Source organism: Crocodylus siamensis, chromosome 1 (assembly GCF_052110815.1).
Source record: "Crocodylus siamensis isolate JL-2025a chromosome 1, ASM5211081v1, whole genome shotgun sequence".
Taxonomy (NCBI): Eukaryota; Metazoa; Chordata; order Crocodylia; family Crocodylidae; genus Crocodylus; species Crocodylus siamensis.
In genome coordinates, this window is record NC_143395.1 from 232552231 (window position 1) to 232568741 (window position 16511).

A 16511-nucleotide genomic window follows, 5' to 3' on the forward strand; every position below is an offset into this window, starting at 1 on the left:
ATTTGACACTTTGAAGCTGAGATCTTAGGAGTTTCTGTCTTCCAGACCTGTATTAAGTTCACTAAACCATACAACCTTCCCACACTTAAGGAAATAACTCTTAAACCAGACAACTGCGAGAAACTTCAGTGAGGGAAATGCCATCAAGTAAGTTATAAAGGCCAAGAGTCAGTAAGAAGCTTTTCCAGGGATAATATACTTCAAATATTTAATCTCCCATTAGTCTCTGAGATATTCCATTTATAGAACATAATTCATTGCAAACACAAAGGAAAGTCTTGCCACAATTCATACTAGGGATAGCAATTTAGGCCCAGTCCAAACCCACTGAAGTGGATGGGAACCCTTCCATTCCTCTTTGATTTGAATTTTTAATTCTGAAAATCTATTTAAGAGATTGCAGAGGTTATTTACTATTCTTTGTACTAGTATTGTGGACTGGTTTTGCAGTTATTGCATGAAGGAACTTGAATTTCTGATGTGAGGGAGGTTTCCTATGTTGGGATTCTTTTAAATGGAGCGAGAACATCAAAGGAAAATTGGAAACAGAAGTAGTTTGAAGGAAATTTGCATTGTTTTGGTCTTAGTGTAGCGAGATGAATTTTGGTCTGATTTGCCTTTGTTTTCTAAATTAAAAGTCTGTCCTAAATTCATAGATTATGGTTCATCTCTGTTAAATGAAGGTCAGAGGGTTTGTGGGCAGGATTTAATGAGCTGGGAAATTAAATCTTTGCTCTGCATAAATTTAAGTTAGTGCTTAACTTACTCCAGCAGTTGAAAAGCCACTGTGAAAAGAGAGATGGAGTTTGACACAAAAGTAGGTAATGTATTAATATCAGAACATCCACACCTGTTAAGTAAAGAATACCATATTTAATAGTTCCTTAAAGATACTTCCTGAAATTTTGTAAACATAACCTGCTTTGATTACTAGAGCATGGCATGTGTTGTATAGATTTCCCTGTGTTCTGCTAAATGGCAGTCTAATAAATTACACTTTTTTGGTATCGGTTTATTTAAGCAAGGCAATTCCTTTGAGATATAAACATCACTTTAAAAGAATTCTTCAGTGCTTCTTTCTTGTAGCTGACAGGATTTTCACAAAAGGTGCTGGTATAAGCAGAGCTGCCATTTTTTTAAATTCCTAAGCCAACTGTAGAAGGAAGCTGGATCTGCCCTGAGCTGTGCTGGGGAATCATATACCTATGATTTTACTCGGGGCAAGTTTTCTCAATTTGCAGAATTCTCAAGGGATTTGGTGTTTTATATAAACAGCCAGAACCATCTGAAGCCAACCCAACTGAGGTCTTCTCCTCCAACATGTTCTCTCCCCAAACTTAGCTTTTCTCTAGCATCTGGGAAGCTTTGGGATTTCCCTGGTGTATTCTCTGCCCATTGACCTGCCTAAGAAATTGTTAAGCCTTCCCCTTACCAAATGAATTTCCTCTCCCCCCATCCCATAATTTCATAGATTTCATAGACATCAGGGCTGGAAGGGACCTCGGGAGATCATTGAGTCCAGCCCCCTGCCCAAAGGGCAGGAAGTCAGCTGGGGTCATAGGATCCCAGCAAGATAAGCATCCAATTTACTCTTGAAGGTGTTCAATATAGGCGCTTGAACCACCTCCGCTGGCAGACTGTTCCAGACCTTGGGGGCTCGGACAGTAAAGAATTTCTTCCTTATGTCCAGCCTGAAACGGTCTTGCAGGAGTTTGTGACCGTTCGACCTCGTCATCCCTTGGGGCGCTCTGGTGAACAAACGTTCCCCCAGATCCTGGTGGTCACCCCTGATAAACTTATAGGTGGCCATCAGATCACCCCTGAGCCTGCGCTTTTCCAGGCTAAAGAGTCCCATGGCTCTCAGCCTGTCCTCGTAAGATCTGTTTTCCTGACCTCTGATCATGCGCGTGGCTCTCCTCTGGACTCTCTCAAGCTTCTCCACATCCTTTTTGAATTGTGGAGCCCAAAACTGGACACAGTACTCCAGCTGCGGCCTCACCAAGGCCAAGTACAAGGGGAGAATGACGTCCCGGGATTTGCTTGAGAAGCATCTATGGATGCAAGCCAGCGTTTTGGTTGCTTTACTAGCCGCAGCATCGCATCGCAGGCTCATGTTCATCTTGTGGTCAATGATGACTCCCAAGTCTCTTTCTTCTGTAGAGCTATCCAACATAGCACTGCCGAGCCTATAAGGATGCTGCAGGTTTTTCCTCCCAAGGTGGAGAACCTTGCATTTTTCGGTGTTAAACACCATGAGGTTCTCGTCTGCCCATTTGCTGAGCTTGTCCAGGTCAGCCTGGATCACCCACCTATCTTCTGGTGTGGATGCTTTGCCCCAAAGTTTGGTGTCATCGGCGAACTTGGCCAGTCCACTCCTGACTCCAATGTCCACATCGTTAATGAAGATGTTGAACAGGATGGGTCCCAGGACAGAGCCTTGAGGGACCCCACTGGTCACAGGGCACCACGATGAGGGACTGCCATCAATCACAACCCTCTGGGTCCGACCACGAAGCCAATTTCCCAGCCAGCGGATCGTGGTGGAGCCAAGGCCACAACTGGCCAGTTTGGGCAAGAGGTGATCATGGGATACCAGATCAAAAGCTTTTTTGAAGTCAAGATATATGACATCAATCTCTTCTCAATCTCCATCAATCTTACTGTTTATCTGATGTAAGAAGGAAGAAAATCCAGGCTGCTACTACACTGCTGCCTTACTCCTCATTGACTTCTGGTTCTTGCTTCATGGTCTCCATCTCCATTATCAGACAGAAATATAAAAATTCTGTTCACTGATTGTATGTACATTACACCACCAATGACTCAAAAGGGTCCAGCGGTGTCCGGCCCACTATTATGGGTCAGTGGTAGAACCCTGGTTTGCTGCGCAGGAGATGTCAGTTTCGTTCCTAGATGTGCATGTAATTACAGCCATCAAGCCACCGAATGTCTGGACTTGGTCTGGCCTTTGGCTACTGTCTCAATTGTCCAAAGGAGGGATAGAAGATCTGGGCAACCTCCACTCCTCCTTACTCTTGACTAGACATACGTGTTGAAGGTCCTGGTGATCTCATGCATATACCATGATCCAGAAGGATCAATGGTTGTGTGTAATCAGGGTCCACACTACATGGGAAGTGGCTTTTCAAGTGGCCATTCACTCCTAAAACTCACTCAGTTTTGAAAGAGCAATTTTTTCCTTTTCTGAGTCTCATCTACAAAGTCCCTCAGAGTTCAGCCATCCTGTCAGTCTTTGTGCAGGTAAAGAGTGGAATTGAGAGAGTAAGATTGTTGCAGGTCAAAGGTGAAGCTGGGTGAAGTAACCCAAGTAGCAACTGTCTGCAGTGTATCTGTCAGAATAGGTCTAAAACTAACCAACAAAAAAAGCAGCCCCATCCTCCATGATCTGACTCATCTTTTTCCAAAAAAGTGGAGGGCAGGTCAGAAGAGAGAACCTTTCAAAATAAAGGCATTGTGACTCTTGATGTTTTTTTTCTTTTGGAGTTTGGAGTTTCTGGGGGTGGAAGGGTTCAGACTAAATGCTCACTTAAAGCTGTGTTCAGATGAATGAGAAACGTTTTCCTTCTCATGGATAGTTGGGTGAGCTTCTCACCCCCATTGAGCTGCATGCTGCTGATAATAGTGCTACACAGGTGAGGTAGGAGGGGGAATCATTTCCTTGAGGTACAAGTTAAGCAACCAGCTGTATACCACATGCAGTGACTCAGTGCCAGTAAATTCATAAGGCCTTAATCACAGTGGAGATCTTGTGAAATACTTCACTAAAAGTTTCTAGTAAATGATCCTCCTTGGAATAACACATTTATACTCTTGCTTCCTTAATGACTTAGTGCATGGGTGTATATTTTTTCAGATTGCTCCTGATTTGTGCGCCTTCCACCATTGACCACAGAAAGTGTGTTTGTACTGGTTACCTATCTCAGTTTCAAATCCTAGTGGAGATAAGGTGCAGATGGTTTTTACTTGAATAGAGTTCATTGAGATCAATGCTATCACCTCTTGCTGGGTTGCTAAGTTGCTAAGCAACTATGTTAAGATAACCTCAGGAAAAAATACACCTTTTTGCAATGAAAACATAGGTGTTTTGATTTTCAAGTTGGTACTGTGTACGTCCTATTGATTTTATACCTTACCTCTCTTGGCTTTCTCTGCACATTAGTTATTAACTGACCAGCTCCATATACAAAGTAGCTATCACACAATAAAAAGCTCCAACCAGCTAGTTAGAGCTCTAAACTGTGTACTAACTTCATAGTTGGTTGCTATCTAGCTTTAATTTGCATGTGTAGCAAAGAATATATTGTGTGATAGCAATCTGCCGGTCCTCCAGCATCCCATTGCTCCATCTCCAGTATAAACTTCTCTGAAAAACAGCAAGGAAGAAACCCCTGCCCAGCATAGTTCTGACTCCTAGGTTCATTCTCTCTAAACAGCAGCACCCAGCAGGAGAAATACAACACAGCCCCTCATATACCAGTACAGGTTATATGATCAGGGACACCCCTGTCATGCTGGAGCATTCTGGGCAGCAACAGGCATGGTGGGGGGAGAATCCCTGCCACTTCTCTCCACCCAGGCATGGAGCCAAGGACCTGCTCAGCCACAGGCAGTTCGGGCCTCTTGGGCAACAGCAAACATGGGGAAGGGGGGGGTGGAATTCCCCAGTGCTTAGGGTGGCAACCTTTTCAAAATGGAAAGGCAGGACAAATGCTTGCCTCCCCTGCACTGGTGGTACGGCCAGAGCAAAGCTGAGTGAAGCAGGGGCGGATGCAGGTTGCCCTCTGCAGTCTTGGGGCTCCCCACCCTGCTTCCTTTCCCTCAGGAGCACTGAGCCTGCCATGTGCCCCCTACCTGCCTGGCAGCAGCAGGGCATACAACTCCGTGCCACCACCACCCCTGCTGCTGCCAGATGGGCAGGGGGCATGTAGCCAGTGCAGGGCTCCTGAGGGAAAGGCAGCAAGGCAGGAAACCCCGAGCCCACAGCAGACAACTCGCATATGTCCCTGCCCTGCACACAAATCTGGAGGTGGGGGGGAGGCTGTGCATACAGTAGCACCCTCCCCCTCAACCCCCCACACACACACTCCATGGATGAGCTGACTGTGGCTCTGTCTTGCTCCCTGCCCCAGTCCTGAACCCTGTGCACCACCCTGGCTGGGCAGCACTGCCAGCCTGTGCCCCACTCCCTCACTTTCCCCCTCTTGTCCCATCCCTCCATCCCCTGCCATAGACTTATCTGCAGGATGTTGCTCTCCACGTGCCCAGGCTGTATTCCTGGCTACATGCATGTGTGCAGGTGCACACATGCATGTGGTGCTTCCTGTATCCCGTTCCCGGCAGCCCCATACAGACTGGAACTCTGCCAGCCTGCAAGGGGGCACCCGCCGTTTCCTGATCCCTGAACGATAGTGCAAATCCAGAACTGTCTCAGAGTCCAGGACCATGACTTGATGTTCCTGTTCCAGGACTGTCCCACCCAGCTAGGGTAGGTGGTCACCCTACCAGTGCTTGCTGCTTCCCAGACCAGACTGCTTGTGGTTGGGCAGGGTATCCCTAGCTCCCTGCACTTGCACAGAGAAGGTTGGGGTGGAGGTGGATTCCCACCCCTGCTGCAGCTTGGGAGACCAGGGCTATGCTCCAGTTGGGCAGGGTAGCTCTGACTCCATGCAGGGGGCAGGGGAACTGAGGGGTAGATTTCCCCTTTCTCTCCCAGCTTGTTTCTCCAGGGCTAGTCCATGGACCCTGGGGAATGACTCCTGAGTAGTTATCTAATTCGTTCAGTGGTGTTGCTGCCCAGTGACAGCTCCCCAGTGCGAGATGACCAATGAGAGTGGCCAGTAGCAGTAGTGCAAGCTGTTATTTCTTTTTCCTTTCTTCTGACAGCCCGTCCTGCGCACAGTTAGCCATGCACATGGTATGATGTCTTCATTGTGCAAGGAAAGCACTGCCGTGATTGGAATAACATCTAGATGCACCCTTTGTAACTGATATTTTGTAACTGTTGTATCAGCCACTTTTGGTAACAAATCTCTTATCTGTAGATAAAGATGGCGCTACATGAAAAGTGTTGACTTGTTCACTTGAGCCTGAAGTGATTGCCAATTACTTGAATTTTCCTGGATCTTTGAAATTAACTTTGTAACCCGTTTCTTCATTAAATGTTTAGCGTCAGATTTTCAAAGATATTGAAGCACCTTAATATGCAGTGATACACACTTTATGGTGTTTTCAAAAGCACCAGCCCACTGTGCACCTCAAGGTGTTTCAGTGCCTTTGAAGGTTTAAATCTGAAGAATCATGCTTATGTTACTGGGCTCTGTAGTGTGGTGTCCAATAGATCTCAAGTGTTCCATGATTTGTCAATTACAACATACTTCCTCAGCAGCATGACCTTTTGGGAAACTATGGATCCAAATAAAAAATGCAAATTACTAGTGAATATCCATGCTAAGGAGGTGGACACTGAAGTAAAATGCTCACAAGTGGCAATTACACCATCTTGAGTAACTGCACCTACCCTCTCTTCCAGGTGTTTGCTGAACCTTCTATCAGCCTGTTTGCCCTTGAATGTTGTAAGGGCAGAGAATTGCACTTTAAAGATGCTGTCAGTTCTGTTTTGAATGAGGACCTTCACTTTTACACCCAGTCTGTGTGGGTGAGAAGCGGACTGTAAGTACAGCTGGAATATTTCAGAGCACCTTATTGCAGAATACAATATTGAGGCCTTTGATCCCCTTGATAAGTGCCTTCCCATAAGCTCCCAAGGACTGTGGTTATACAAATAAGTGTCAGTAATTTGTTAAGCTCTTCTATTAGCTCTGTTACGCATTGCATGCTTTACAGTGGCTTTATTGGTAGGTTTGTCAAGTCAGTGCTATGAATAGTGGCCCTTGGTATAAAACTTGTCCCCAACTTCAGAAATTCTATTTAAATTTAAAGTTAATTGTGCATATTAATTGTGGCTGCAGAGCTGCCCGGCACAGCTTTGCCATAATGCTTTAAATTCTGTTCTAATGTGGTTTTAAATAGGAATATATAAAATTTTGCACATCCCAGGAGGCATCATTTTTCTGTGGAGCAACACAAAGAAATTTCCCTTCTCCTTAATTAACTACAGAGGAGCCAGGGGTGTGTGGCTTTTTGGTGAGTTTTCTTGGCCTCATATTTGATGGCAGAGCAATTAAATGGGATGCTAGAGGCCACAGACAAGCACAGAGGACTGAGCAGCACTAGCCTTTCCCCTCTGGTCCTCAGTATCATCTCCTCACCTACTCCTCATTATCTCTGGCTACGTTAGCAGGCCTTCTACATCTCAGGGGAGTCAAGGCATGTGTGGGAGATGGGGTGATTCTGTCTTGGGGAACTAGCAGGAAATGTACTTTCCTACCCCTGAAACCAAGAGTTCTGGGGGGGTATATCCCTACCCCTGGAGCATTTCACTGAGTTGCCTGGTGGCTTTTTACCTTCTGAGCATTTTTCAGGGTTTATGAGAAAAAATGGAAATGATCACTGCCCCTTCAGAAAACTGAGTCGTCGCTGAGTATTGCTTATATGAGAAAAAATGGAAATGATCACTGCCCCTTCAGAAAACTGAGTCTTCCCCCACTCCCCCCTACACATACATACATAAATCACTGGCAAAGCAGCCTGAAGCAGGTAAATATTGGAGAGGACCATACTCAGCAGCAGGAAAATGAAGAAGAGCTCCACAGTCTGGCTTAGTTATGAAAGAAGATTGAAGGAGCTAGAATGAGATTTATAGAGTGGATGCAGAAAAGGTAGCTCTGGCTGTCCAGAAAGGAGGTGCGGTATGTGGAGTTTCACTTGCTGCAAGTCCTCAGGTTGTAGAGCACTGAGGGCATTTGGTATTTACCATGCTTCCAGGCTTTGCCGGTAGCCACATGGGGCTGGGAAGGGATTTTCTCCTTCTGTTGCTATGTCAGAGGGGTTTGTTTGGTTTTTGTTGGGGGGGGGTTTCACCTTTCTCAGAAAAATTGGGTGTTGGCTGCAGCCAAGGCTGAAGATTTTGACTGGGGTGTGCCAGTGCTCTCTTTGGAGCTAAAACTCAGCAGTTCCTTGCTACAGGATTTTACCCCTACACTCAGGATCAGATTGATTACCACAGCTCGAGTCAGGAAGGAATTTTATTCCAGTCAGATTGGTACGGACTAGGGAGGTTTTGCCTTCCTCTGTACTGGGGGCGCATGGCCCACTTCCTTGGATCTCCCAAGTGCATTTCAACTAGCTTTGCAGCAGCAGGACACTGATTGCTGTTGTGCCCCTACTTTACCTCTCACAGGTTAGGGTGTTATGCCTTGCAGCTGTGCAACACGGTTGACTGCAGTTTTAGTAAGAGGTTAGTCAAGGTTTTGTACCGGATAGTTCAGATAGGCAAAATCCTGCCTCAAACAGCTGGGTCCATTGTCCCAGTAGAAGGTCAGCCTTGCATAAATAAGGAAGTGAAAGGCAAAAAACAGGCTTGTGTATGTGGTGTGGGATCTTACTGCCATGCACAGGCATAGATTTGTAATGGAAGATAGGATAGGATGGGGAGGTTAGTCTAGAGGAGCCAATGCGGGTGGCCCAGGTTGGTGGGGATAGGGGTCCTTACTAGACCTTAAAGGTGATTGCAGCCTGGTAGATCAAAGTTGTGAGTTAAGTTTTTCTGTAGTTTTAAAGTTCAGTGAAAATGCAGCAGACACCTTTAAACTCTAAATGTGCTGAGAACTGTATTGACAACATTTAATTTGAAGCCTGTTCTAGTGTCAATGGGCCCTTGATGTGTTCACTGACCTGTCTTTCTCACTTGTAGCAAACCAAAAAAAACCCACTGTCCACAGTTTTACTGTTTTGTTATATGAGTTATCTGAATAGGTTTCAGTAATGAAGTGCACACATAAAACACTTTAAAACCACGCACCAAGTGGCTTATGTGTAAAAGAGTAAATGAAGTAAAGTGCAGTCCAGGATGCCATGGGGCTATACTAAGCCGTCTGTCTCCTCTGCAGCCCTCCTTCTCTTCCCTGCTGCCTGCACTTATCCTTGCTGCAGAGAGGCCAGATAGCTACCTAGTAAGCTCAGGCAGCTTGAGCTTTCCAGGGAGGCAGAGATTTGTTGCCAGCCCCAACCACAGGCAGCCACGATAGATGGTGAGACCAGGAGGAAGTGAGCAACTTGGAGGGTTTATGGCTAGGAGAAAAAGAGGCAGAGTATATTTTGTGCCGGTATACATGGCCTCAGCACTGCATTCTATTACTACAGTAGCAATGTTATGATTCACAGAGGATCACTTACTGTGTTTTAACTGTGAATAAAGTTCTCATACTTGTTCTCAGTCTGGTGGTGCGGTTTGATATAGCAAGTTTGGCTCTTTTGGAGTGTTTCACACTCCAATTGCATATGATCCCTTTTTGCTCTGTGAGCACAAAAGGCCGCAACAGTGACAGTGTGGGGCAAGACTTGCACTTAATGCACTTAGAGGAGCACTGTCATTTTAGCATGACAGTACACATTTAGTAAGCTATTACCATGGAAAAAAATTAGGGTTTAAAAATATTTTAGCAGGTGTTATTTTGTATCTTTGTTTTCCCATCTGTCATTCTCACATACCCTACGTGTTTTCTGTTTCCAGGTGGGTTGCTTATGAAGGAGGCAATTTTCTAGGAAAACAAATTCTACTAGAACCCAGCAAGATTTCAAATTGGAGTGAGTTCAGTGGCTGGAAAGTAACTGGCTCCCTTCGTCCTCTGAAGCAGGTACTTCTTACAGGAAAGGCTGCTTTGGGAATAAAACAAGTGTCTCTCCCCTACCTTCCTACTTTTATTTAAAAGACATTAGATTTGGTACTGAAAAATTTCAGAATAAGTCCTAATTCGACCAAAATCAGTGAGATTTCTGCCATTAATGAGAATGGGACCAGCATTCCCCTGCTTTGACAGGCAATAGGCCGTACTGAAAGTCCACATAAGAGAATCTTGTACCCTGAGTGCAGTGGGCTAGGGAAGGGTAATTCTTTTCTCCACCGTTTTGTTCTAAAGTGATTTAATGAAAACTGGTGCTCTGCTAAAGCTCTTAATTTCTCCTATAGATTCTCCACCGTTCTTGTTTTTATCATATGACAATACCATATTTGCCTAAATCCAAGACAGCTTTGAATTTAAGACAGCCCCCCAATAATTTGATTCTACAAGAAATGTATACATTTTCTATGGGTAATTTGCCATGTATGGAATCTAACTATTGGAGGGTCATCTTAAATTCATCCCCATACCCTGCTGCGGCAGGGAAAGCCTGGCCCCCACCCCTTGACCCCTGCACCTTGCTCCTTGCCACTTGTCCCCCCACACTCCCTGAGCCCCCTCCTGCCTACCTCCCTTTGCCTCTGCCCCCTGACCCCCCACCCCTGCCCTCTCCCGCCACACACACACCCACCACTTACCCTGAGTTGCAGGTTTGGCTCTGTCTCTGACCTGGGACACAGGAAACATGCTGGCTGTGGCCCCTACTGAGCCAGACAGCAATGGCTGAGGGAGCAACAGCTCAGAGTCGGACCTACCTCCACTGCTGCTTCTTCCTGGCCAGACAGGGGCTGGAGCTAGCATGTGCTCCTTACCAGGGCCTGGAGCTACAGCCACAACTCGGGGTAAGTAGGAATGGCATGGCAGAGGCAGCAGGGAACAGATGGAAGCAGAGGTAGCTGGGGCAGTGGAAATGCCAGGGGTAGAGGCTGCAGCTCTGACTTAAAACCCAGATCAGGGCCAGAGCTGCAGAAGCTGCTTGCCACCTTCCCCTCCTCCTTTCCCCCCCCCATGTGAATCTAAAACATGAGGCTTTTTCCCCATGCTGAATGGAAAAAAAACCCTCATCTTGGAATCACGTATATATATTAATAAGCAAAACCGATTTGTTTGGGGCTTCTGCGGTCATAAAGTCATAGAAAATTAGGGTTGGAAGGGACCTCAGGAGGTCATCTACTCCAGCTGCCTGCTTAAAGCAGGACCAGCTCCAAACGGATCATGCCAGCCAAAGCTTTGTCTAGCTGGGTCTTAAAAACCTCCAAGGATGGAGATTCCACCACCTCTCAAGGGAACCTGTTCTAGTGAGAAAATTCTTCCTAATATCCAACCTAAATTTCCCTTGCTGAAATTTGAGACGGTTGCTCCTTGTTCTGTCATCTGCCACAACTGAAAACAGTCTAGCGCCATCCTCTTTCGAAACCCCCCTTCAGGTAGTTGAAGGCTACTATTAAATCCCCTCTGTCTTCTCTTCTCTAGACTAAATAAACCAAGGTCTCTCAGGCTTTCCTCATAAGTCATGTGCCCCACGCCGTCGCCATTTTTGTCGCCCCCCGATGGACTGTCTCCAATTTGTCCACATCCTTTCTGTAGTGGGAGGCCCAGAACTGGACACAGTGCTGACTAGAGGGGAATAATCACTTCCCTGGACCTAATGGCAACACACCTACCAATGCAGCCCAGTATGCTGTTAGCTTTCTTTGCAACAAGGGCACACTGCTGGCTCATATTCAGCTTATTATCCACTGTGACCCCCAGGCCCTTTTCTGCAGAGCTGCTGCCCTGCCAGTCACCCAGCCTGTACTGGTGCATGGGATTGCTCCGTCCTAAGTGCAGGACTTTGCACTTATTCTTGTTGAACCTCATGAGATTTCTTTTGGCCCAATCATACAATTTGTCTAGGTCACTCTGAATCTTAGCCCTACCCTCCAGTGTATCTACTATTCCCCCCAGCTTGGTGTCATCTGCAGCCTTGCTGAGCATATGGTCTACACCATCTTCCAAGTCAGTGATGAAGACATTGTACAAAACTGACCCCAAGACCAACCCTTGAGGGACTCCACTTGATACTGGCTGCCAACTAGACATCAAGCCATTGATTACTACCCTCTAAGCACAATGCTCCAGCCAGTTTTCTACCTACCTTACAGTCCATTCATCCAGTCTGCACTTCCTTGGCTTGCCTGTGAGAATGCTGTGGGAGACTGTTTACCAAAAGCCTTGCTAAAGTCAAGTTACACCACATCCACTGCTCTCTTGCATCTTGTCATAGAAGGCAGTCAGAATGGTCAGGCATGACTTGCCCTTAGTGAATCCATGCTGACTGTTCCTGATCATCTTCTTCCCCTCCAAGTGTTTGGAAATGGATTCCTTGAGAAAAATCCATGATTTTTCCAGGGACCAAGGTGAGGCTGACTGATCTGTAGTTCCCTGGATCCTCCTTTTTTCCCTTTCATAAATATGGGCACTATGTTTGCCCTTCTCCAATCATCCAGGACCTCTCTTGATCGCCATGAGTTTTCAAAGATGATGGCCAGTCGCTCTGCAATCGCATCAGGCAACTCCCTCAGCACTGTTGGTTGTATCCCGTCCGGCTTTTCTAAATAGTCCCTGACCTTTCATTTTGCCACTGCTGGCTGCTCACCTCCTCCCCAAACTGTGCGGCCCAGTGCAGTAGTCTGGGAGCTGATCTTGCTTATGAAAACTGAGGCGAAATAGGCATTGAGTACTTCAGCCTTTTCTGCATCCTCTGTCACAAGTTTGCTTCCCCCATTCAGTAAGAGACCCACATTTCCCTGATCCTTCTCTTGCTACCAACATACTTGTAGAAACCCTTCTTGTTACCCTTCACGTCCCTTGCTAGCTGCAACTCCAATTGCTCTTTGGCCCTCCTGACTTCATCCCTGCATACCCAATCGATGCCCATATATTCTTCCCTAGTTACTTGTCAAAGTTGCAACTTCTTATAAGCTTCCTTTTGTTATTTAGTTTACTGAAGAGTTCCCTAAACCAAGCTGGTTACTTCTGCCATACTTGCTAGTCTTCCTGTGCATCAGGATGGCTTGTTCCTATGCTCTCAGTAAATCTGCTTTAAAATACAGCCAGCTCTCCTGGACTCCTCTCCCCCTCAGACTGACTTCCCAGGGAATCCTGCCTATGAGTCCAAGTCTACGTTCCTGAAGTCCAGGGTCCTTAGTCTGCTGCTCTCCATCTTTCCTGTCTCAGGATCCTGAACTCAATCATCTCATGGTCACTATTGCCCAAGGTGCCATCCACTAACTCCCCACCAATTCTTCCCTGTTTGTGAGCAGCAGGTTGAGAAGAGCACAGCCCCTAGTTGGCCACTCCAGCACTTGCATCAGGACTCTAGCACTCTCCAAAAACTTCCTAGTCCTCAGCATAGATTTGAAGAGCTGAAGTTATACCCCCTGATGCTACTATTGCATTTTTTCCATTTTGTAAGGCAGGTTTGGACATTTTTAATAATAGACTAATTTGGGGAAATGTAACAGTGAACTAGGAGGATGATCTGTGAGCTGGGTTAACAGACTTTTGGTATTCTGAAAAGATAATAGAAACTTTTAAGAATATTACTTCCAGTGCTTTCAAATCCAGCTAGTAAGCTATCCTATTCCAATGTTGGCTACAAAGAAATCTGAGTCAAGAAAACAATTTGCTATAAAAAAGTCAAAATTTTCTTAGTATTGTGGCTTTTCACCTAATACTCCACAGTTTTCTTGCAGTTGAGATGATTAAAGGGTAGGGGTATATTGTGTGTACTAGGCTGCAGTTAAAATATTTTCTTAACCTTTGAATGGTATTTTAAATGGTATGTTAAACATTTCTCATGTCACACTTGTTGCACTTATTTACCAGTGTCTTACTTTGACAGCTAAGCATTTTAGATACGCTGCCAGGTGCCATAAACACTTGGATTACAGTAACACAAGAGGTAAAAATAGCTATCTGCATATTACTGCTGTGTGCAGAGTAGACCAAAAGTCACCTGTCCTTACGTTGCTGACACGCACCTCTGCACAAAAAGAGCTGGGCACAGCTACCTGTGTAGCCAGTTATTCCTTACAGCACAGGGCTGAAGGTTGCCCGAGAGTACTGAGAGACACTCCTTTTCCAAGCCAACTAAGTGTGTTGCTCCATTGAGCTGCCACCGAGCAGCTAGCCCAAGTTCATACCATCTTCTAAAGTTATAAAATTTCATTTCAGAAATATGTGTGCCCTTCATATCATGTGCCTTGGGGGTGCACAGATATATCTTCAGGTCTCTTCTGTTGCCATCCTGTGAATTCCTAAAAAGCCAAAATATATTGCCAGGGTGTTAAAATGCATTCCCCTGCCCCACTCAGATATACATGTGAATCTGTTTAGGTTGGTGAAGCATGTATATCTTTGTCTAGCCAGAGGTTTCTTTGGAGTAGGGAAAGAACACCTACAGTTTGTTTACATGCTGATTTCCGCCCCCATTTCATTCTTCACGATTTGCACTACCACAAAATCATCTGGGGGTCTTATACGCATGCTCCAAGGTGAGGAGCATGCGCATAAGGAGTGTTTTAATTAAAGTGGTTCTCAGGAGCCAACCTAACTAAAACACCTGCAGTGTCTCGTGTATTCAGCATCCCACATTTCCCCCCATAGCTGCTTGCTGCCATTCACCACTTACGAAAGGTTTGCAGTGTTGGTTTTTATAGCACGTGTTTACATCCCAAGATTATTTTGCAGTCCCCTGTCTGAAACTGAACATGCAAAGATACCTGAGAAGGGAAATGTGTTAGGCTGACCAATTAAAGAATGCTACCTACATGCGCTGTACCTACCACTTCTACAGCCTGGCTGATGCACTTGTTTTTTTTAACACTTTCAGCCAGCTGTCTACCTCCGAATAAAGAATCAAGCCCAAGAAAAATATTTAACAGTTGCTGGAAACCTAACAGATGTAAGAGCTACAACAGTGTGTGTGTCTCCATACAATGGCAAGCATACACAGATCTGGCACTACTGCCGAGGACTCCTCAAAGCCAAGGTGAGCCACTGAATCTCTGATGTACAGCAAATTGACATGCATGCCTTTTATCTTGACTGTGTGCCCTCTTGCAGTCAGCCCCTCTCCCTACATTGCATTTTCTTCAACTAAAATTTTTCTTAATGACTCCCCACATGGATCAAAGGAGGCAAGTGCTCAAAAGCCCCCATGGCTCACCAAAAGCATCCACGAACACCTCAAAGCCAAAAAGGAGGCATACACCCAATGGAAGAAAGGGGCCATCACCAAGGAGGATTATACTTCCTTGGCTTGAGATTGTAGGCGGGTTGTTAAGAAGGCCAAGGCAGAGATGGAACTGGGACTAGCGGTCCAGAACAAAGATAACAGGAAGTCCTTTTTTAAATACATAGGGGGTAAAAAGAAGGTATCATGTAACGTGGGGCCTCTGCAGGACATGCTTGGTAATCTGGTGGTAGCACCAGATGACAAAGCTAATCTCTTTAACAGATTCTTTGCTTCCATTTTTCTGAGCACAGACAGAGACATCCCCCTCCCCCCCCCCAACCGGGATCCCTGACGGTCCCAGGGTCAGTGAGGACCTAGTCAGGGAACTTCTGGTGGGACTCGATGTGTTCAAATCAAGCAGGTCCTGATGATCTTCACCCCAGAGTGCTGAGGGAATTAGCAGAGGTCGTTGCGGGAACCCGGCATGGCTTTATGAGCGCTCATGGTGCTCTGGCGAGGTGCCGGAGGACTGGAAAAGGGCCATTGTGGTCCCCATTTTCAAAAAAGGGAGGAAAGGGGACCCAGGAAACTATAGGCCGGTTAGTCTTACCTCGGTCCTGGGGAAGCTCTTTGAGAAAATTATCCAGGAGCACATCTACAAGGGGCCAGAAGGGCAGTTTATGCTTAGGGGCAACCAACATGGGTCCATTAGAGGGAGGTCCTGTCAGACAAACCTGGTGGCCTTCTATGACCAGGTCACAAAAGCCTCGGACGCAGGTGTTGCGGTGGACATAGTCTTCTTGGACTTTAGGAAGGCCTTCAACAGTGTCTCTCACCCCATCCTCATTAAAAAAATTAGGCGTCTGTGGTGTCAACACCTACACAGTCAGATGGGTTGCAAATTGTCTGGAGGGCCACACCCAGAGAGTGGTGGTGGACGGGTCATTTTTGACCTGGAGAGATGTAGGCAGTGGGTTCCCCAGGGCTTGGGCCTTGGGCCTGCACTGTTCAATATCTTCATCAGCGATTTGGATGAGGGAGTGAAAAGCACCTTGTTCAAGTTTGCAGATGACACTAAGATGTGGGGAGAAGTGAGCACTCCAGAAGAGAGGGACAGGCTACAACTAGATCTGAACAGGTTACGGGGTGGGCAAATGAGAATCGATAGGATGGGTTTCAATACGGACAAGTGCAAGGTGTTGCACCTGGGGAGGAAGAACCAGCAGCATACCTACAGGCTGGGGAACTCCCTTCTCATCAGCACAGAGCCAGAGAAGGAACTTGGAGTCACTAATGATTCCAAGATGAACATGGGCTGACAATGTGAGGACGCAGTCAGGAAGACTAACTGCATTTCGTCCTGCATCCACAGAGGCATCATGAGCAGGTGCAAGGAGGTGATCCTCCCCCTCTATGCGGCACTGGTCAGGCTGCAGCTGAAGTACTGTATCCAGTTCTGGGCGCTGCAC

At 46.2% G+C, this 16511-nt stretch overlaps 2 protein-coding genes across 2 annotated transcripts in view; one reads left to right on the forward strand and one right to left on the reverse strand.

Moving 5' to 3' along the window:
- CRYBG3 (crystallin beta-gamma domain containing 3) overlaps positions 1–16511 on the forward strand; it is a 143208-nt gene that overhangs the window by 119054 nt on the left and 7643 nt on the right. Inside the window, exons 18-20 of the mRNA XM_090058875.1 lie at positions 6551–6690; positions 9653–9776; positions 14698–14856. Coding sequence (XP_089915001.1) covers positions 6551–6690; positions 9653–9776; positions 14698–14856 — 423 coding nt within the window. The remainder of the gene's footprint in view (positions 1–6550; positions 6691–9652; positions 9777–14697; positions 14857–16511) is intronic.
- RIOX2 (ribosomal oxygenase 2) overlaps positions 1–16511 on the reverse strand; it is a 66241-nt gene that overhangs the window by 12720 nt on the left and 37010 nt on the right. The window lies entirely within an intron of this gene.